The 22,973-nt window shown below is 40.1% G+C and overlaps 1 protein-coding gene across 1 annotated transcript in view; it reads left to right on the plus strand.

Annotated features, from left to right (window-relative positions):
• CTNNA2 (catenin alpha 2) overlaps positions 1–22,005 on the plus strand; it is a 165,694-nt gene extending 143,689 nt beyond the window's left edge. The window contains exon 9 of the mRNA XM_036751104.1: positions 21,713–22,005. Coding sequence (XP_036606999.1) covers positions 21,713–22,000 — 288 coding nt within the window. The 3' untranslated portion in view covers positions 22,001–22,005. The remainder of the gene's footprint in view (positions 1–21,712) is intronic.
• The last annotated feature ends 968 nt before the right edge of the window (positions 22,006–22,973 follow it).

Consider the following 22,973-nt stretch of genomic DNA (forward strand, 5'->3'; position numbering starts at 1 on the left):
ACCCCAAAGAATCCCCATGGCATTTTTGACAAATGTCTGCTTGCATATCTCCAGAGAAGGATAACCTGCTACCTTTCTTGACAGCTAATTCTATTTTTTTGGATAGGAGCATGGGATAACCATATGACAGGGGCTTTTGTATAGACAAATCCTATTCAGGTAGGGTGTGTATTAAGTGGCCAATGAGATACTTTCCCCAAGTGGAGCTTCTGTGACTCAGCGCTATTGAGAAAGTGACATTAATGTCAAGATTAAGATAGAAAAAAGGCAGAATGGGGGGGGGGGTGAGCCCAGTTCTAAAAATGTGGAAAAGACATTCCATAAGAGACAGATAAAATAAATTCCAACATTTGAAGTTATGGCTCAACTGCTCAAATTGAAAATTAATTTAATTAAAATCCGTGCTCTAAACCATGCATTATTTTGAAGCCCTCTTGTGAGCCCTTGATTAATGATTTCTGTTTCTTCATGTCTTCCTTCTCATTTTTATAATGAAAGATGAACTCAAATTTTCTTTTCGAGTGGAGAGATTCATCTTCCACTGTTACATTCGTTTCTCATACTTTCTATAAATTTTCAGAATTATAAGAAATATATGAAGTTGGGGATAGTTGTATTTAGAAGTAAAGCATCACCACATGATGTGTAGTAGTGATGATGATGAAAGAGGAGGAGGTAGAGAAGGAGAAGAAAGAAAAGGAGAGGAGGAAATGTAGAAAGAAGAGAGTGAAGAGGAGGAGGAGGAGGAGGAGGAGGAGGAGATGGAGGAGGAAAAGAGAAGAAGAATTTCATTTCTATTAGATTTTATATATTAGAAAACTGAAGTAAAAGGAGAAAAAAACACTTGCCCATGTGTACGCAACTTATAAGTGCGGGAGCTGGGATTTGAACTTAAATTTCCTGACTCCAAAGTCAATACTCTTTTCCCCGAGCCTCCTCTTGGCCCAGATTGAATCACCTTTCCAGATCCAATCAAAAGGATTCGTAAGATACCTGTGAGGAGGATCTGTCAGGTAGAAATAAACAATCAGTGCTGACATTGAAAGCACACCCATGGGGTAAGACGTAGACCTACTTATATTAGGTAACTTTGTCTTTGCCCGTGTGCATCCTTTCTTTCTCCTTGGCAGAGTGAAACTGGAACAGGATAATGGGTCCTTATCCCCTAGGTGCTAAAATTTAGAAAGTCCCTAAAATATCCTGGAGCATGCCTCCTTCCATAGCACCATCCCATCGATTGTCCTCTATAGTGGGTACTCATTCAACAGTAAATAAACTCCATTGACTACCCCAGGGTGTGGAAGCCTGGACCCAGTTCTAGCATGCAATTGCTGCCTGGACATTCTCAAGCCATACTCAAGAATGTACCACCCCTTCTACCCTATGTTTTAGTAAGAACATCTTTGGCAATTGCTTGAAAAAACATAGAGGTTAAGTGGCTTTCCCAGAATCACACAGATGGTATCAGAGACAGGGTTTAAAGAGAAGTCTTTTTGACTTCGAGCCTAGCATTCTACCCAATATGCCAAGTTGCCTCTGCTATTTGTTACACAGAAACACTTCAAAATGTTTATGAATTGAAATTGTTGAAAAAGCATTTGAAAAGGGGAGTGGAATGGGGAAAGACTGTGGAATCAGCCATGACTAGTACCCCTTATGTACAGTTTTCCTAAACACTCATCGGTAAGGACATGCCCTATGCGCTCTTCCTTCAATGTCCTGCTTTCTGCTACTTCAATAACTACATACTTATTGATAAGTTAATAGGCAGCATCTCAATTAACTCTTGAACCTTGAGTACTTAAACTTTTTAGTGTCATGATTCTTTGAAATCCTGTTGAAACCTGTGAACACCCTGTTAGAATATTACTTTAATTGCCCTGGTCCCTCTTCTCTTCTCTATTTATACTAATCCACTTGGTGGTCTCATCATGCATTCAATTTTGTGCTAATTCAACTCTATGCTAATGATTCTTAGATCTGTTCGTCCCACCCTTACCCCTCCTAACTGCCAGTCACTCATTTCCAATGCCTTATTGGCCATTTCAAATGGATGTCTCAAAGACATCTTAAATTCAACACATCCCAGATTGAATTGACCCTTCCCCCTAAATCTTCCCCTCTTCTGTAGACCCCTCTTACTATTATGGGTAACATCATTCTCCCAGTCATCCAACTTTGCCAGATAGATGCTCCTTCAATTTCTCAATCTTTCTCATCTGTCCTTATCGAATCTGTTCTTATTCCTGTCAATTTTATATTTGTAAAAACTCTTGCATAGACTCCCCTTTCTCTTCTGAAATCACCAGCACTCTTGTACATATTCTCACCGACTCACACTTGAACTGTTTTGATAGTCTGCTAATTGATCTCTCTGCTTCAACTTTCTTTCCACTCCAGTGTATCCTCCATTACACTTTCAAATTAAAAAGCATAGGTCTGATTAATCCCCCCACCCCAATTCAATAAACATCATTGTTTGCCTATCATCTCCAGGATTAGATATAAAATCCTGTATTTTATGTTCAAAGCACTTAATAATCTGGCCACTTCCTATCCGTCCAGTCTTCTTACACCTTATTCACCCCAATATGTTCTGTGATCCAATGACACTGGCCTTTCTATTGTTCATTGTGAAAGATGCTCCATCTTCCGACTCTGAACATGGCTGGCCCTCATCCTGGAATGCTTTATTTCCCTATCTCTACCTCCTGGCTTGTTATAGGATTCCTTAAAGCCCCAGCTAAACCCAATATTCTACAGGGAAGCTTTTCACATTCTTCCATGACTTCAGTCCCTTTCCTCTGAGATTTAGCTCCAATTTATCTTGTCTGTATCTCATTTGTACGCGGTTGTTTGCATGTTGTCTCCGCCATTAGAAGGGGAGCTACTTGAGAGTAGGGACTATTTTTTGCCCTTTTTGTATCCTTTGTTATCAACAAACCACCTGGCATGATGGCAGTCATCTCTAGGGTGAATAAAGGGAAGAGGGCATAAAAGGGGAAAAAATAAAGTTATATGATAACTTTATTATGTATTTAAAAGGAATAGCAAGTTGTATATAATAGATTTCAGTTTCATGTATAATCATCTTTTTTTCTATTTTACTACATTGTGGAAATGCTTGTTCTATTTTTAATTTCAGAATAAGATAAAATTAAAATAAAAATAAGGTTTTAAAAATGCTTGTATTCTTGCATTAAAAATTCAATTTTTCCCATCTATGGACCTCCTGAAACTATCTAAGGCCCCCAAATTAAACACCCTGAAGAAAGAGAAGTACTGTATTTCAGTAATGAAGAGGGCAAGCATTAAGGCGTAGGTCAATGTAGATTTGAGAAGATCAGGAAACACCATGGCTGGAGGTGTAATGGATGTGAAGAGGAACAATATGAAATAAAGAAAGAAAGATAGGTTAGGTTTAAATAGCAGAAGACTGAGATGGGAGGCTAAAAATGTGGCATTTTATCATGGACACAAGAGGAAACCATGGAAGATATTTGAGCAAAGGAGTGATATGGCAGAAACAAGCTTTGAGCAACACCTACAGGAAACCACATGGAGGGTGGGCAGGGTTTTTTTGGATGGGTGGTGGGAGTGAATAATGATGCTCTCCTAGTGACTTATCAACAGCTATCTAAGACCTCACACTGATGAGAAATTTAGTGATGTGAGAGAAGTCCACTGAAAATGGCAAATGGTGGGAAAAGGGGAGCTGGGGCTGCTAAAATCCAACTTCCATTCTCCACACTTCTTCATGAGAACACTGCTATTCACAATTTGTTTAACTTCTCAAGGCAAAAACAAATGTTTTCCTTCTGATTGGGCAGGCACAGCCCTTATAAGTGCCAAGTGCCTTTGATGGTGAGAAAAATGGCAGGGAGCCATATTTAAAATGCAAAATTTGTTGATGATAATTAAGCCTTCGTGGGAGTCCCCAAGGTTTACTTACCTATAATTGAAAAAATGCAAATGAAGACAGTTAATCAGTGGACTGGCCAACTATGATGCCTACTATCACCCTGAATGAATTAAGGAAGAATACACAAACATGGCCAGATGAGTAAGCAGCTGGGAGCCAATAAGAAGAGAGCTCAGTGTAGCAATGGATTTTAACATAGTGTCATTCTGAGCCCATCCAAATCTTGGGGAAAAGTCGTTCGATTCCACTATCATCAGTGATGGACATAGGGTCAATAGACTTGAGTTGCAAGACACCTGAAAGGTCATTTATTCCAGCTCCTTATTTTATAGAGAAGAAAATTGAGACTTAAGTGAAGGGAATTGTCTGGCATCATACAGAGGTAGTTACACAATCAGGACTTGAGCTCACATCCTTTGAGCCCTAACCAGAGCATTAAGGTACCTCCTATGAGTATAGGGAAACAGCAAGGTGTTAGGGAAGGGACTATTATACTAGAAACCAAAGAGAGCTTAGAGGCCTAGGTGCTTTGTTACTAACACTCTTTGTTACCTTGGGCAAATCATTGCCTTTTTTCTGGGTTTCAGTTTTAAGAAAGGAAAGAAAGCAGGAAGGAGGCAAAAAGGAAGGAAGAAAGAAAGGAAGGAAAGAAGGAAAAAGTAATGAAGAAACGTGCACTGGCACAGGCACATGTGCGTCGTGTATGCACACATGCTCACACACATATGCGCGCGCACGCATACACACACACACACACACACACACACAGACCCCTTCAGGTTCCTCTAAGGATCCTTCTAGGCATTTGACTTTATGTTTCTGTGCTTCATGAACACCACTTATAGTAGTATATCTCCTTCTAAGAGACATCACCCTCACAGCCTTTCTCTCTATCATTCCATCTTAGTCTCTTTGTGCATTAAGTAGGGAGCGGCTAGGTGACGCAGTGGATAGAGTACAGGACCTAGAATCAGGAAGACTTGAGTTTGAATTTGGCCTCAGACACTTGCTTTGTAACCTGGGCAAGTCACTTAACCCTGTTTGCCTCAGTTTCCTGATCTGTAAAATGAGCTGGAGAAGGAAATAATAAACTCCAGTAACCTTGCCAAGAAATCACCAAATAGGAACACAAAGAGTTGGGTGCAACCGAATAATAATTAAACAATAAGCATCAAGTATATCAAGATCAGCGGCTGGAAGGCAGGGAAGATTTCTGTCTTGTCTTTGTATCCCCAGAGTCTGAGAGTCAGTGTGGTGTGGTGGAAGATAGAAGGCTCATCCTCAGACCACAAAGACCTCCTGTTCAAGACCTCTGACACATTCTGGCTCTGAGCAAGTCAATTAACTTCTTTGTTGCAGGAAACTCTCAAGACATCAGTAAATGAGTGGCTGATGTGCATCACTGAAGGGAGTTTCCTCCCTAGGATTTTCCTATGTTCTTATCATATTTTCAAGCTCCTCTGCCACCACTGCCCCACATGTATAAGTGGGCTCTGTCTCTCTCTGTCTCTGTTTCTCTCTCTCTCTCTCTCTGTGTCTCTCACAGACACACACACAGAGACACACACATACACACTTTGAAGAGTCTTATATAGTAAATATTTAATAAATATTTGTTGGTTTAAAATTAATCCCCCTAATAAAAGGCTGGTAAAAAAGCATGCTTTAAATTACAGTAGCTACCATCTCATTATCAGGTCATGGCTGGATCAGGGATAACCTTTTGAAAACCAACAGCTACAGGAATGTTGATGGGGCAGGGAGGGTTACTGGGAAAATCCCAACATAAATACCCCAACTTTACACTTAGAGTGCAAAGTACCTTAATTGTTTTCCTGAAAATTGGAAAATAACCCCTAGGTTTCTTTTGGAGAGGAGCACAATGATGGAAACAGGGAAAAGAAAAGCAGGACATGAAAGAGGAGGGTTTCTGTTAGAAATGGGGCCATTGGACAATGACACGTGTGTTCTTACAGCCCTCACGTTCCTATTCTTTTTACCAGGTTCTTAATTTTTATTTCCCAGGCCCCTTGGGTAGGGCAGAGTCCTTCTAATGCATTACTTTACAGTATCCTATCCTGAAGAACTCTAGAATATTACCTAGTACAATGATGACACAGAATAACTGCATAAAAAAGGTGCAGCTTCTTTCCAGTTGGAGATCTGCAAGATGTATCCCGGATTCTTTTCTCTCCTCTGTTCCTAAGCATAAATCTGGGATGCTACCTAATTGTGCTCTCTTCCTTTGGGACGTTAATAGACTCTTCTGAATATGTTGCTCTTCCCTGACTCCCTCCTTCCCACCATTAGAAACTTACCCTCCCAATCTCCTTATATCTCTTTTGTTTCTACATATATGTGTATACGTTGTCTTCCCTGACCAGTTTTTATGCTCTTTGTAGGTAGGAGCCAATTTACTTTGTTCTCAGTGTCCTCAGTGCCTAGCACAGTATCTGACCCTTAGGCACTGTTGTTGTTAGGCATTAAGCAAGGAGAGATTATTTTGAAATGAATTTTTGGTTTATTGATTGATACAGAGCATATCAACCTAGTTTCTATGAAGAATGTGCTATAGGAAAACACACAGCTGTCCTCCTGGGATGCCTCATCCTGAAAGAATCTATCATGCTAAAAAACAATATGGAATATAAAAAGTGAGAGATTTTGGTGTTGGCTTGTATCTCCAATACCTGGCCTAGTGCCTTGCTGCGTAATAACTTGATGAATACTTCTTGGTTTGGCATGGCTTAGACTGAGTTGAGTTGGATTGGATTAGCTTGGATTGAATTAACTTGGAAAATATTGCCATGAGAGCCACTCTCCTAAGACCAGGATCAAATGACCATCCTCTAACAATCAGAGAGAATCATCAGCAGAGATCAGGGCAGCAGATGTAGATTTCTTTATTTATTGATTTATTTTTAGCCAAAGAAATTCATAAGATCTTATGTTGAATAAAGCATAGACACTGGTTAGCTGAATCATTGAAGGTCACCTATGATTACTGACCTCCTTCAAGTATCCATATACACACTGTGCATGAGAATTACACTAAAGTATGAATGTCAGTTATTGTTCTTGTGGAATTCATACCATAAGGTGATCCAAGACATTAATACATATCATGTGAAATAGTACTTTAAGGACCTCAAATAATTCAAGGTGACATTCAAATGAATGCCACATTTGCTTTAAAAAAAGAATCAAATACATAAGAATGACTAGGAAAATTTAGAGAAAGGGGAGCTTGCTTCAAGTTGAGGTGATAAGGAAAGGCTTCATAGAGAAGTCAGACTGTATCTGAAGTCAGAGGCCCAATGTCCAAATTCTGCCTCCTTTCCTCATTAATTATAATTTGGGATGAGTTATTTTCTCTCTCCTGTGGTTTCTACCTCCACAAAATTGCTTCCTTCTGTTTTGTTTTTTCTGTTCGTACAAACAACACCTTAGTTCAACCCTCGTCACCTAGACTATCATAATAATCTAATCTGTTTCTCTGCCTCAAGTTTGCACCCCTACTTTCTCCCAACCTCCACTTATCTGACAAAGTATAGCTATGAGCTTGCCACGCCCTCCTCTTCACCCCTTCTACGGCAACACTGAGGGTCTTCCCCTCTCAGCTTGATTTTTTTTTCTTTTTTCTAATTACAAGGGCTATCCCTTGACTCACTTCTTAAAGAGGTCTATTCACTGAATGGGTGTTACCTCACTCTAAGTCAGTACATGAAAAGGTTTGAGCCTAAAAGGGCCAGGGTCTCCCATTGAATCCTTGGTCATCTCCAGTTATCCTGATGAATATCAGGCCACTGGACCCACATGGCTCTGGAGGGGAAAGTGAGGCTGGTGACCTTGCACAGTCCACCCTCTAAACAAAGTCAATTGCAAGTCATGTCATCATTTCCCTGATGCTATGGTCCTCTTTGAAAATGAAGGACAAACACAATTCCCTCGCCAGACTCTCAATAAACTCCAGTGATCTTTGTAACCTAAAGTATAAAGTATAATGTAAAGCCCTTCAGGGGAACATCTTTGCTGAGCCTATATTTTCTACCTTATTTCCCACTATTCTTCTTTGTGGTCCAGCTCGAGTTGCCTACTAACAATTCCTCATGTTGAGTAGTGTATCTTTCATGCCTGTGCTTTTATACTGATTACCTCACAGTCCCAAAGGCCCTTGTCTCTCAACGTCCAACTTTTAGAACCCCTAGTTTGCTTCAAAGAAGACTCTTATCAAATATCATCTAAATAAAGCCTGTCCTACCCATACACCCACAACCTTCTAGTACAACCCCCATGACTATATACCATTCCTGTATACACTCATGTATGTTTGTAAATATCCATATGTATTTTTCTCCTTATTAGAATATTTGCTCCTTGAGGTCAAGACCTGCATTTTATCTTTCTTTCTTATGAGATTAATATGATGTCTATCATCTCTTTAAAAATGCGTGTTGCCTTAACAGGCCTCCATTTACTCAACTTTTAAGAGAGGAGGTTGGGTTAAATGGCTATGGCTCCTTTCTAGTGCGAGGCCCATGATGACGTAATTTGGGACATTTCAGACAGTTGGAATGCTAGGTGTCAAAATGAGGATGTGAAGGTGACATCTGTGAGAAGGATTGAAGAAAGCGATATAGCTGAAGTGGAGCCTTCACAAAGGTGTGTTTAGGGAAATGTGGCTGGAAATCTAATTTGGAGATAATTGAGGGCCTGGAATATCAGCCTATGTAAGTGTTATTTTCTTCTTTATATAACAGGGAGCTATTGGAGGTTTGAGAGCTTAAAAATTGCCCACAGGTTTTTAGCACATAACAAAGTACTTTCCTTTTAGTAGTCTTGTGAAGTTCCCACTTATATAGTAAGAAATTAAGATTCAGAAAAATCAAACAGTTTGTCAGATGCAACATGTCTCCAGACTCCAATTCCATAGCCCTTTGCATTCTACCACATTACATCCCAACGCTTTGGAAAAGTAATCTGGTTACACCATAGATGGTGAAGTGAATAGTGGAGGAATTGGAAGCCTTGGAATTCCTCAGGGCATCCAGGCACAAAATGACACCTCTGACATGGGAAAGGTAGAGTTGAAGGGGAGATATCTCAAGTTCCTATATTTCAAAGACCTAGGATTTTAGTGAAATGAATACTCCTTCCACCAATGAGAACAGCAATTCTTCTACAATAAAACTCTGCTTTATTGGCTGTGACTGAAAAAAAATCATCACTTTTTTCCAACTGAATATAATAGCTAGGTTCTTTCTCATACAGTAGACCCAGCTCTGACCCATGTTTGGAGACTTTTTGTTGTGATAAGATTTTCCAGAGTTTGTGCTCTACATATTGCCTTCAGTGTTGTCTGTAAGCAGTAAGGAGGCATTTAAAAAGGACATGTGTGTGTGTGTGTGTGTGTGTGTGTGTGTGTGTGTGTGTGTGAAAGAGAGAGAGAGAGAGAGAGAGAGAGAGAGAGAGAGAGAGAGAGACAGAGACAGAGAGACAGAGACAGAGACAGAGACAGAGAGAGTGAACTTAAGTTCCTAGAGTTAGAGCTGGTAGGGAGGACTTCAGGAGTGACCTAGGTCAACTCTCTCAATGTAGCTGTAGGGAAACAGAGGTCTAGGCATGTGAGGAGAGTTTTCCAAGGTTCCACAGGTAATTAGCATCAAAGGCAGGAGTTGAACCGATAGTCTTTGACTTCAGAAAACTGTTTCTTTCCACTATTAAGAATCAAGAACTTCTAGGAGTTTGTGGCTTTCATTTTTGTATCCCCCACTAGTTGGCATGTAACGTGTTTGTAATCAGTGCTTGTTGATTCATCAGCTGACTGAGTGAAAACTCTTCCTCAGACACTTATTAGGTCTGTGTCCTTGGGAAACTCACTTAATGTCTCTTGGCCTCAGTGTCTTCATCTGTAAAATGTGATGGTTACACTAGATGAACTCTGAGTTCCCTTTTAGTTCAACTTCTATGAACCCCTGACCTTTTAAAAGGGAAGGAAATAGTCTTCACTGAAATTATTAATTCACCGGAATCAGAATAGCTCCTTCTGAAATCACCATTTATAGTTTTGTTTTCCATTTATTCTAATGTAACCCCCACCAGCTAGCCAGCCGTAGGCCTTACTAGAGACTTAGTTTACCCCATGTGATATTTCAGAAATGACACAGATTTTAGCTCATGTTCATATTTATTGCCTGGCACTGTATCTTCCACGTAACAGGCATTTCATAGGTGGTTATTGATGGGATGATCAATTTGCACTCCAGAAACCAAATGGCTACTGCAGAGACAGCCATCTCGAGGGTTTCTGTGCCCCCTCTTCTTCTTTGATGGTTTTTGTAAGTTATGAATGCTTATAAGGTACAACATAACTGTGGCGTATCTGGTCCTACAGGTATCATTGTCCCTATTTTTCACATAAGGATAATAAAGCTAATAGAACGGACATCACTTTCCCAAAGTAACTGGTACAACTGGAAGGAACATCAGATTTGTAGTCAGAGAACCAGGGTTCAAATCTTGGATCTTCTATTTTTTTATTTGTGTAACCACCACTTAGACCCTCTGGGGCTCCATTTAAGAATGAAAGGTTGGACTAGATTGAATTTCCTTGAAGGACCTTTTAGACTGAGTCTAACTGGAGGATTCCAACATGGAACACAGTGTGCAATACTGCCTCCCTATTTTCTCCGAGCTATGATTTTTGGAAAATTAATTGGGTAATAATCAGACCCAGTAGCTAGAATTCTGGGCTTGTAGTCAGAAAGATTGAGTTCAAATTTTGCCTTTGATGCTAACTTGCTGTGTAACCCTGAACAAATCACTTGACTTCTTTGAGCTTCAGGAAACTTCGTAAGTCATAAATATGCTAGGAGTAATTAGAGTTTTATCCCTGTAGTTCCTGTAAACTGAGAAAAAAAATCACATTCCCTACTGAATGGGGCAGAGACTGGAAGCAGAGACTGCTGGCATATGGAAAATATTCGTGCACGTAGAGATAAGAATCTCACATGTTTGTTCTGATAAATGTCTGACCTGTTACAATTCATACGCACAAGTGCCTGAACACATGAGCATGGAGGATGAGGTCTTCCCATTTCTCAACGCTCATCGAGGGACACTCAAAATCACTAGACCTTTATGACAAGCCTTGAAATAAGTAGAATCCCTACCACGGAAAAAACTCATTCAGTTGCCCTTCTCTGCTTTTAAACCATTTGGGTGAAATTCTCAAGATCTGCTTTTCTCGCAAGTACCATCTAATGGCTGGTTCCTCTTTTGTCTTGCTTCTCAGAAGTCACTAATTGCATGACATTTGCTCCACTAATAACCTATTAAAGTGTATCGACACTTCAGTTGCTTCTGAGAAGTTCTAAACGGTTCAACACATTGTGAGGGATTGGATCTTTGAAACTTGGCATATATAGTTGAAAATAGATATCTTTTTATATAGATCGTGACATACAAAATCTTAAAATGTGGTGGGGGCACAGGAACAATTTTGTAGTCAGGAAATCTAGTCTTAGTTCTGCACTAATGACCTATGTGACCTGGACTAAGGCTTTTTAACATCTCTAGGAATTAATTTCTTTAACTGTCAAATAGTTGGTCTGAATGATCTATCTCTTTGGACCCTTCCAGTTCCACCATTACTCTGAAGAAATTGGACATCACATAACTTCATGAGGAAGCATGGATTAGCTGGAAGAGCACTGAATTTGGAGTCAAAGGTCCTGGGTTCAAATCCCAGCTCTGCTACTTCCTATCTGTATGATCTTGACCAATTCTAGTTCCTCACCTCTTAAAGAAGAGCAAGGCCTCTAAGGCCCCTTCTGGGGTTCCACAATATTTCTCTGCTGATATCTCCACTCCAAATATTCATTTGGACTCTGTGCCTGAGCTGTGGTAGAGCGTTCTGAGCTCATGTTGCTCTGATGGGCCACAGTCAGACACACTGTACCTTGATTCCAACATAGCAATGCCATTTTGGTCTTCTTCGAGAACAAAGGCAACAACCAACCAATCGACCATGTTTTTCTGCTACAGCTCCAAGGTTTACTCTTGTAGCAGAAGATGCTAGCAACTGGCATCCTCATTTTTCTTGCTACATTTCCAGACCCATCCAGGAAGTTCACTGTTATTCAGAAGGGTAAAAGTGTGATAATCACTCAACTATTGAAGAAGCCTAATTTATATTGTGTGAAGCTATCCTAGATGATCCGGCTTATTGATAATAATCAAAATACAGCATTTATAGAACACTCTACAATTTACCAAGAGCCCCCTCTCCATGACATCATGTTATCTCCTCAACAACCTAGTGATGTGGGCACTATAGGTATTATTGGGGAAGAGAATCTGGGCAGAGTGGGAAGAACTAAGATTTTGAAGTTTAAGGACTTGAACTGGAATGTTTACTCTGCTACTGACTACCAGTTTTGACTGTCATTTAACAACTTCTTATCTCAGTTTCCATATTTATAAAATGCGAGGATGGGATCTCTTAGATCTCCTCCATCTCTAGATCTGTGATCTGATGAAACTTATTTTTAGAGTCTTGGACTTGGAGTTTAAAAGACCTAGTTTGAATCCTGCCTCAGCTACTTGCCCTGGAAAAATTACAACCCCTTTTTACCTCATTTTCTTCATTGTAAAGTAACAGGCCTAAACTCTGACCTCTAAGGGCCCTTCCAACTCTGAATCTATGATCCATGAACCTAAGACTTAGAAAGGGGTTAAGTGAGTTGCCAAGTTCACACAAGTAATAAGTATTACAAGCAGAAGGTGAATCCAGTTCTTCAAGGCCATACCTTCTTGAATTCAAATCTACCACTCAGTTCCTTCTTGATGAGACAATGTCCATTTCGATTGTTGGAATTTTTGACCTGTAAAAGAAATGTTGGATTTGAACTCCAGTCTTTTCTATGCCATGTACAGCATTCTGCCATCTTTCCAGGAACTAGGTAGCACAAAACCAGACCTGGAGTTAGGAAAACTTGAGTTCCAGTCTGCCCTCGGATGCTTACTAGCTATGTGACTCTGAATAAACCACTTAACTCTTTTGACTTGGTTTCCTCAGTTGTAAAATTATAATAACACCATCTTGCCTCCCAGGGTTGTTGTGAGGACTGAATCACCTATAACCTGGCACACAGTAGGCAGTGTATAAAGGGTTATTTCATTCCCTCTCCTCTTATCATCATGATAATTTGCTGTGGCTGCTGCTGCTGCTGCTACTACTACTGCCCCTACAGATAAAAATAATAGCCAGCAGTTATATGCCTCTACACTGTTCAATGTGTTTTAATATAGTATCTGATCTGATGTTCTACCATGCCACAAGCTTCCATCACCAGCTAAGATCTTATAGTTCAAGTTGTGAGTGGAGATTAGACCAGAGGATTCATTCACAAGTTCTATCCATTATAACTATGTTTTTTTAAATACTGACTTGAGTTATTTTTATGTCAAATTACTGACACGGAAGCTTTGGGTCCTATCAGTAATTCATTGATAACTTAGTTTACTGGGGCAATTAGAAGTAATGTCTTGCCCAGATTCATACAACTACAATGTGGCAAAGATAACACCTGGACCTAGGTCTTCCTGATTCCACTCATGGACCTCTCTTCATTCCCCTCTGTTGCCCCCGAGCCTTATAAGGCATGGATCCTCTGACTGAACCTCAGTTTCATAGCTGGGGGATAGCCACAAGAGCTCAAGAGGCGTGAATAGTTCATAGAAGTGTGCCTGTATGGAAGGGTGGGTGGTGTGAGAAGCATTGTTTGTTCTGATAGAGATGAGCTGTATTCCAAGCATCCCTACTTTGCAATCAACCCCTTCTGTAGGGAGTGGGGGGAGAGGGTGCTTGTGAAATAACATGATTCTAAAATCAGCTACAAGATGATATGATACCATAACAGGCAAGAAAGAGTCACAGCTGAGGTAGAAAGAAAATATATTTATTTTTTCAGCCATATTACCTCTGTCATGAGTGCTTCTCCAACTTAGAATTTGTAGCAAAGATGTCAAAATTCAAAAACAGGGGTTTAGAGCTTAATGACATTGGGAAACTGAGGAAATATCAAACAGTGGCCTTTGGTTTTTTAAAGTAAAACCCATTTAGAAACTGGGGCCATTCTGGATTTTTCTTAGCACTTGTCCACACAGGAACAAAGAAGAACAAAATAAATCTCTTCAAAAATCCAGATTATTGTCATACTACGAAACAAAAAACCAACTATGTACCTTCTCTGTTCCAGGAACACTCAAATTAAATGAAACAGCATGTTTAAAGGAGTCAACCTAGCAGCTTGGTGCTGGAGTGCACAAAATGCTGGGCTTGGAGTCCTGTTTCAGACATTTTCTATCTATGCGACCTTGGCAAAGTCATTTGTTCTCTCAGTTCCCCTTTCTTTTTGGCAAAATAGGGGTGTTGGATAGGATGCCCTCTAGATGATCCCTTATAATTCTAATTTTGTGATTGTTTATAGAGAGAAAGAAGTACAGAATATAAACTGAGGAATACAAAATAATTAAGAGAGAGGAGGGGGAAGGCATGGGGAAAAAGAGACAGACAGACAGACTGATAGACAGAGACATAGAGAGATACAGAGACAGAGACAGAGATAGAGACAGACAGAGACAGACTGAGACACAGAGAGAGAACTACTAACTAGAGGTAGGTGTTGAATGAGGAAAAACCTTATTTGAGAGTATATATTAATAATTTTATTTGGGTGAACTTTGTTATTGGAAAAAATATCTTTAACATTTCCATCATAATCACATTAGTAAGATTTCTAGAAACCAGTTCCCATCTATTTTTTTAGTGTAACATTTTCTCTTCAGAAAAAAAAAAATGCTTGCTTTTTGCCTGTAATCACAGTCATGTGAAGGGGCTCAGTGCTATGTCTTTAAAAAACACTCAACAGATGGAGATAGTCCTAGATAGGACTCAATTAATTTCAATTCAATTCATATTGAGTACCCGACATATCAGACGATGTGCTAAAATGAGAATACGAAAGCAAAAAATAAAAATAATCTCTTCCCTCATGGCGTTTATAATCCCACCTATTGGGTGGGATTGTTTCTCTGCTTAGAGACTTCCCTGGCTTACTTCACTTCTACAGGAAGATTTTTCAAACCCCACTTGCTTCTGGTGACTTCCTTCTGTTAATTATTTCCTATTTATGATCTATCTGTCTTGTGTATGTGTGTATATATGTATATAAACACTATATATATGTGTGTGTATGTGTGTATATGTATGTATTTCCCCTCTCTTTCCCCATAAACTTCATTTACAAACATTTTCCTTTCCCTTTCCCTATTCAGAGAGAAAGAGGGAAGGAAGGAAGGAAGGAAAGAAAGAAGGAAAGAAAGAAGGAAGGAAGGAAGAAAGGAAGGGAGGAAGGAAAGAAAGAAGGAAGGAAGGAAGGGAGGAAGGAAAGAAAGAAGGAAGGAAGGAAAAAAGGAAGGAAGGAAGGAAGGAAGGAAGGAAGGAAGGAAGGGAGGAAGGAAGGGAGGAAGGAAAGAAAGAAGGAAGGAAGGAAGGAAGGAAGGAAGGAAGGGAGGAAGGAAGGGAGGAAGGAAGGAAGGGAGCAAACTCAACCAAACTGACCCACACATCCACTGAGTCTCTCATATATGCAGTATCCCACACCCATAATCCCCTACCTCTGCAAAGAAAGTATATGTTCTCATCTTTTTTTGATGATGACATGTCGTTATAATTATAGAAAATTCAGAGTTTTGCTATTTTTTTCCATTTGCATTATTGTAGCCACTGTCTAAACTCTGCTTTGAAATATATTTTAATTGGTTGGACTGATAGGTTTCTGGAAGTTTGCCATATTTTGTGTAGATAAATTTATTGAGCACAATCGTGCCTATAAATCCCACAAGTGGCCTATTTGTGCCCATTCTTGATTTATGGAGATAGCAATATCCTCTGACCTAACCTGACCCCACCTGGCCACCCCACTGAATACTGCAGCCAATTTGACATCTAAGCCCTGTTTGTTGCTCTGCATTCAGGATCCTTTGCCTTTTAGGTCTATGTGTCAATAGTCTGTAAAGCCAACTGGAACAGGTTCCACAGTGAAGACTATTGATGAGAGCGTTCTTTGTCTCTTCCACCAACTATATTCTGTCCCTGTGCTAATTTTGCAGGCTTGTCTCCAAACCATCCATCAAACATACCTGGCAGCTTTGTTTTTTCCTTCAAATTGGGGAGAGTGGATTACATTACCTTGAATGCGGTTATTGCCTGTACACATTTAGGCGCAGTTCTCAGGCTACGTATTGGCTCAGCTGTAGCTTCATAGACCCCTGCTTCCTCAGGCTTTACCCAGTAAGCTTCTTGGATGATATTACTGGCTGATGGCTCACCCTGCTCTGTGTGAGTTTTATTCAAAGGATCCCGGCAGTCGACTGGGTACAGGAGAGGATCTAAAGGTGCGGAATGCTGTTATAATAGTAGGATATAATTTGTGGAAGGAACCAGCTGGCTTAATGAGTGGAGCACTGGCCTTAGCAAATCCATAAAGCTCCGAGTTCAGATCCTGTCTCAAACACTTGCTAGCTGTGTTATCCTTCACAATTCACTAACGCCTCCCCGTCTCATCTTCCTCCTCTGTAAAATAAGGAAATCGACTCAATATCCTCTAATGTCCCTTCCTGCTCAAAAATGTGATCTGAAAAAATATATATATTTTAATTCAAAAAATTCTAAATCCTTTTTAAAGAAAAGAAATACAAAGTAATCTCTATTCATGTAGACTGGCATGTATTCTGGTATTTATAGTCTTCAGGAGGTGCCAGTGTCACTGAATGATTATGACTTGTCCAAGGCTACTCAGCCTTTGTGTGTCAGAGTTCAGACTTGAATCCAGAGCATTCTCACTGTAGGGTAATCTCTTTATTCCCTCTATGACACAGTCTCTCATTTGCTAAATTTGATTTGTTTAAAAATTTTAAAACAAGAATTGTGATCATAATGCTCCCCCCTAATGGTTATATTCAGATCTACTCGACTTTCTGGACTCTTATTTTGTGGATTTCATAAGCAGCACCTGTTCATAGGCTCTACCCTAACCACTACAACCCACCCCCTCCACTCCATTGGCATGTTGGCCATTCCCTGCACTAGAGGGCAGCTGGGGTCACACTAAGGGTTTGAAAGCATCTTTGTAATGCTGTTGCTCACAAGCTTCACCTGCACCTCTCCCCTCCAATAGGCTATCACTGGATAATAATTATCCAGCCAGATTTAATTAGCTTTTAGAAAAGGCTATTTAGTAAGGTAGTATACTGAGGACAACTGTTATAACGCACCCCTCAAAACTGGAGGCATACTTTCTCATGATTACACGTTGAGCCCATGGCAAAGTGGGCTCAAGTTAGCACATGCGGCAAAGGAGAAGTAAGCTATCCATCTGTTTCTGTAAGCCCTTTCCTCTTCTTCGTGAGGTACTGATAATGTTTCCCTTTGTTATGGTGTAACTTATCTGCCAGGCTCCTTACTGAGTCCCAGATTGGCCTTTCCTTACTATGTCTAGTTTGCAATAAACTCCTAATATTGATGCTGTCATTAGCAACTGCCGATCCAGAGACAAAGTTAGGATATTAATGGGAAGTCTGCATCTTCCAACCTTGCAAATCTCATATGATTATTAATAGATTAAGGGAAGGGGAGAGGAGGGTGGGGAGGGGAAAAGCCAGATGATGTCTCCTTTTCCCAAAGTGATTCCCTCTCAGGGGCTTGGCTGGAAATGTCCCACTATAAAGCAACCTTGCTATTGGAATGCCAGATTCGGAATTAGTTTGTTGTTTCTAGCCAAGCTCTACAAAGTATGACTGACCCTTTAACCAATCCTGACGTACTTCCTGTGTAGTCTAATCCCATTTCATTCGATTGCTTTCACTCCTTCCAAGTTTTAGTTTACTTGCTTTGATTTGGTGATTTATTTGGTAGAGTTGTTCTCATAGGATAAAGACATAGAGGCCCAATAAGTTTTTAGTTACCCTAATTGGTATTAGAGTAATTGTTTAATTCAATAGATTCACCCTTACAATATAATAATAGATATACAAATCATCCATGTCATTGCTAATGGAAAATGTGTCGATCAATTAATCATTATCTCTGGGAATTTACAAATGAATATAGCCCTCCTAAGTCATAACTACTCTATATTTGTTGTCTTTACCCAGTAGAGTGTAAACTCCTTGAGGATAGGGATTGTCATAACCACTGGATTTTTTCTCTGTCCTGCTTAGCACAGTGCTTGAATCATAGGCGGTTCTTTTTTTTAATTCATTCATATCATTTTCTTTATTTGGTATTAAATATAATTTTCTGTTTTAAGGAACTTTCACACACACAATGCCTTGGTTAGTTATTTTATACTTATCAGTCAGACAGAACTGATGAACTTCACCAATTCAATTTTCCCTTTTGAGAATGAGGAGCAAAGTGAAAATAACCCCAGATAAGTTTGAATCCATGGTTATTGGGCCAGGATAAATAATTGATGAAGAAGCCTGGACCTTGACTTTTCCTCTTTACAGGTCTTTGGCTTTTGTTGGTGTGGGTGTTGTTACCAGGGGGTCACACTGGGAAAGAAGGGAAAATGAAATCCAAGTCTATTCATTTGGGGACTTGGCCATGCAATTTACTGAAAGCATGATGGGGAGGGGGGTGAGGGAGTAAAAAATGTGTTGACTCATATTAGCTTCCTGAGATGATTTATCAATCTCACTCATCTATTCTTGGCCATTTTTCCTGTTAGCAAGAACGATCAGGCATTGTTTCTACTTAGTAATCCTTAGAAGCCAGTTCAGACTTATGGCCTGAGCATCCTGAACTCAATATGAGAATGTGTAGATTTCTAGGCAGGTAACTGAATTTGTATATATCTGAATGGTTGATGCAGAGTGGGATGCAGACCTTTGACAGCTATGGCATTTGTTGAAATCCATTCTTGTAGAATATTCTGGGGTATTGTTCAGGTCTTAACTAGCAGGAGAGGCAATGTGATGAATTGAGATGGAAAGTGGATACAAAGCAAACTTGGGATGTAGGATGGCATTAGTTTAAGTTCTGGTTCCTATCCATACCTTTACTTAGAATATCTTGAATGTTTGCTTTATATTTCCTATTCTTGATACCCAGCACTCCATATCCAACTCCAAGCCTTTTCATTGATTGTCTCCCATGCCTGGAACTCCCTCTCTCCACCCTGTCTCCTGGCTTCCCTGGCTTCCTACAAGTCTCAGCTTAAGTCCCACTTTCTGAAAGAGACTTTCCCTGACCTCCCTTAATGCTTGTGCCTCCTCTGTGTTAGTCTCCAATGATCTAATTCATCTCTCATTTGTTCAGTTTTTTTTCATGTCTCCCCCATTAGACTGTGAGCTTCTTGAGAGCAGGGAGTCTTTGGGCTTCCTTTTGCCTTCTGGCACTTAGAATACTTAACTCATAGTAAGGGAAGGAAGGTTTTAAGATCCTTATGTTGTGAAGATTCAGTTATTTCAAAATATATGTTGGGCAAGAGAAGTGTCCCATTCATTCAAAGTTCACCACTTCACTGCCCAGCTCTGTCTATATTGGCGAAAGGATGGGACTTAATGTGTATAAATCAATCAATCATGTAGGATTTCTCAGGTGTTTAGTCTACTACAGAAACTGTGCTCAGAGCTGGGGATTCAAGTCAGGAGAATGAAACAACCTCTGCCCTCAAAAATCTCACATTCCATGAGGGGAGATAATATATCAATTCATAAGTATATGAAGAATGGCCGTATGTGGAGTATAAGTACAGAAAATATGTGATAGGGAGGGAGGGCGCTAGCATTTGTGCAGATCAGGAAATACTTGAGCTTCACTTCAAAGAAAGTGAGGGATGGTGTCAAGGCAAAGGTGGGGAGGGAGTACATTGCAGTCATTCCATTGCAAATGTACAAAGATAGGAAAATGAGTTCTTTACATGAGAAACAGAGATGAGAATAGGTTGTGGCTCGCTTGACTCAACTGCAAAGTATGGGAGGGAGACTATAGTAGACAATAAGGTTGGAAAGATATATTGGGGCCAAGTTGTGAAGGGCTTTCAAAGCCAAGCAGAGAGCTTTATATCATCTCCTAGAATCAATAGGGAACCTCATACAAGTCAGTCTTGGAGGAGAAGGTACTAACAACTGCTCAGGAGTAAAGGGAGTGGGGAGAAAGAAATTTGAATCTTAAACGAACTTAGATTCCCAGAGGAGGATGTTCATTTCAGGCATGGAAAGGGATGGAGATGAGAGATGGTATATCATGTGTCTAAATTAGCATGGTGTCCAATATGGCCGAAACCATGCAGTGAGTAGGGAAGGGGCGCAGGTTGCAAAGAGGTTTAAATGCCCCAAAAAGTGGTTATATGAATTATTGAGATAAAGGAAGCTGCTGCAGTTTGTGGGTTAAACAGGATTACATGGTCATCCACTTTAGGGAAAGAACTTTAGTGAGCTTTTGAAAGATGGATTTTTAAGAGGAGAGATGAGAAGCAGGAAGAAGAATTAGAAGGCTATTACAATGACCCAAGTAAGAGGTGATAAAACTCTAAACTATACTGGGTCATGTGAAGAGACAGGAGTATGTGCGAGATGGTAGGGGGTAGAAAGAACAAGACTTGCCTGCTGATTGGATGTGTCAAAAGTTTAAGGTGACTCCAAAGGAAAGTCTGAAACTATGTGACTGGAAGGATGCTGGTGCCCACAATAGCAGAGAAATACTGAAGAGGGATGGAGGTGGGAAAAGAAGATAATGAATTCTGTCTTGAACATGATAAATATGAGATGATTGTGGGACATCCAATTCAAACTGTCCAAAAGGTGATTTATTATCCAGGGCTAAAGCTCAGAAGAGAGACTAGAACTGGATATATATCTGGAAATCATCTGCATAAAGATGATATTTATACCCCCAAGATCTGATTTTTCCAAGGGAGAGTGTAGAGAGAAAAGAGAAGACTCAGGATAGTGACTTGAGACATATTCAGAATTAGAATCTATGATCTGGGTCAATTAATAAATTAATGCTTTTTCATGAGAACCTCAATGAATACTCTCTGCTGGTTAGCCAGTAGTAGTTAGCTGTGGTCAGTTTCTTTTTCTTAATGGGGGCATCAAGACTTGTTCAGTTTATTTCCCATGATAACTTACATACTAGTTAGAAGCCAGAGAGTCCATGGACACAAACTATATCTTAATTCCAGCCCTGCCCTGCCTCCAGATGTAAGCTAGGAACTATGTTTCTTCAAATCTTCTTTCTCTATTAGCAGTCGCTTGCATGAATATAAAGCTCAGCTGTTAAAAAAAGTTTGATTTTTCAGCCTGTACAGACTGCTAATTGGTGCTCTTGGCATGGTCTCTGTGTAAGTGAGAGCAGCAACACTGTAGGAGATCTTGATAGGCAAACCTTATATTAATATGAAATTTTTACAGGCTCAAAAGAGGGACCTCTTTTAAACGGCTGATATCTGCATTTGTAGAAAGACATTACAAAGCTTCCACTGTTGTCCAGAGCCTCAAGACACTGAGAGTTAAAGGGTATTGGGGGTGGGGGAGTGATGCAGGGGGGCAGCCTCTCCTCTCCTACTGTTCAATCTCTTCTAATCATAAGCTCCTCTCTTGGCAAACGAGGGTTGCCTTCCCTGCTCCTTAATGGCAGAAATGTATCAGCCCCGCTTCTAGATGCTTGACTTTGGATAACCCTGGTGTATTTCATTCTCTTGTCCCTTCCTCTAGCTGGACAGTGCCACATCCCTCATCCAGGCAGCCAAGAATTTGATGAATGCTGTGGTTCTCACCGTGAAAGCCTCCTACGTGGCCTCCACCAAATATCAGAAGGTCTATGGGACAGCCGCTGTGAACTCCCCTGTGGTGTCATGGAAGATGAAAGCTCCTGAGAAAAAGCCCTTAGTGAAGCGAGAAAAACCAGAAGAATATCAAACAAGAGTTAGACGAGGCTCCCAGAAGAAACACATTTCTCCTGTACAGGCATTAAGTGAATTTAAAGCAATGGATTCCTTTTAGGACACTAGGCTTTACCAGGGAAAAAAAGGGGTTTTCTTTTGTTTTCTTTTTTGGTTTTTAATCCTTTTTGTATATGTACCTGCTGACTTATGTGCCTCTGGCATGGGGGAAAGCTAATGAACCAGTATCAGTTTGCATGTGATATGAGATCAGATCAGACAGAATCAACCCATGGGCAGCTTGAGTGGGCAAGGCTATCTTGTCCGCAGCTGACAGGAAGCTACTCTTGAAACGCCCACATAGAATTGGCCAAAGAATTCACATCTTGAAATGTAAGGGAAGGGGAGGGAGGGGGAAGACAAATTTTGATCTATCAAAGCAAAACTTTATGCATGCAAGAAACATTAGGTTGGCAGGTATATTGCTAAGTGAAAAGGCTTGGGGTTGGGGGTGGTGGGGTGATGGTAGAAAATTAAACTTGTATTGCTTCTGTTCCAGTGCAAAAAAATGTACTAGCCGATATGCTTACGTGTGTGGCCCACGGATCAAACGATTTAACTTTGAGGTCATATCTTCATGATAGTATGTGAATTTTTAACATAGGGGAACCTACATAATCCAGCTTCAAGTGCTTCTTTTAATCCATATTTTGTTCTTTATATTCTAGTCCTGCTATGACTCTTGTTCATGTGATCAATTATTCCCATTCACCGACAAAAACTGAAATTGACTTTTGCCAATTGAAATCCTGATAGCAGCATTTGAAGCACAATATGGTGGCTGGCCTTTGCCATTTTGGTTATGATTTTATTTTTTGCTAGAAATAGAAGGCCCGATGGTGGAATGTTTAGAGCTATGGAAATTTGAAAGTGTGTGACAGTCTAGAGGAAAATATCTAGGTGTAGCTTGGAGTGCTGGTATCTACTATACCATTGTATCCACTAACTCTGAATAAACTCATTTAACCTTGAAGGTTGTCTGTTGCTTTGTGTCATTTCGGGTACACACTCGTGGGTTGGAATTTCTTGAACAT

The sequence above is a fragment of the Trichosurus vulpecula genome, chromosome 3 (genome assembly GCF_011100635.1).
Source record: "Trichosurus vulpecula isolate mTriVul1 chromosome 3, mTriVul1.pri, whole genome shotgun sequence".
NCBI classification, from domain to species: domain Eukaryota; kingdom Metazoa; phylum Chordata; class Mammalia; order Diprotodontia; family Phalangeridae; genus Trichosurus; species Trichosurus vulpecula.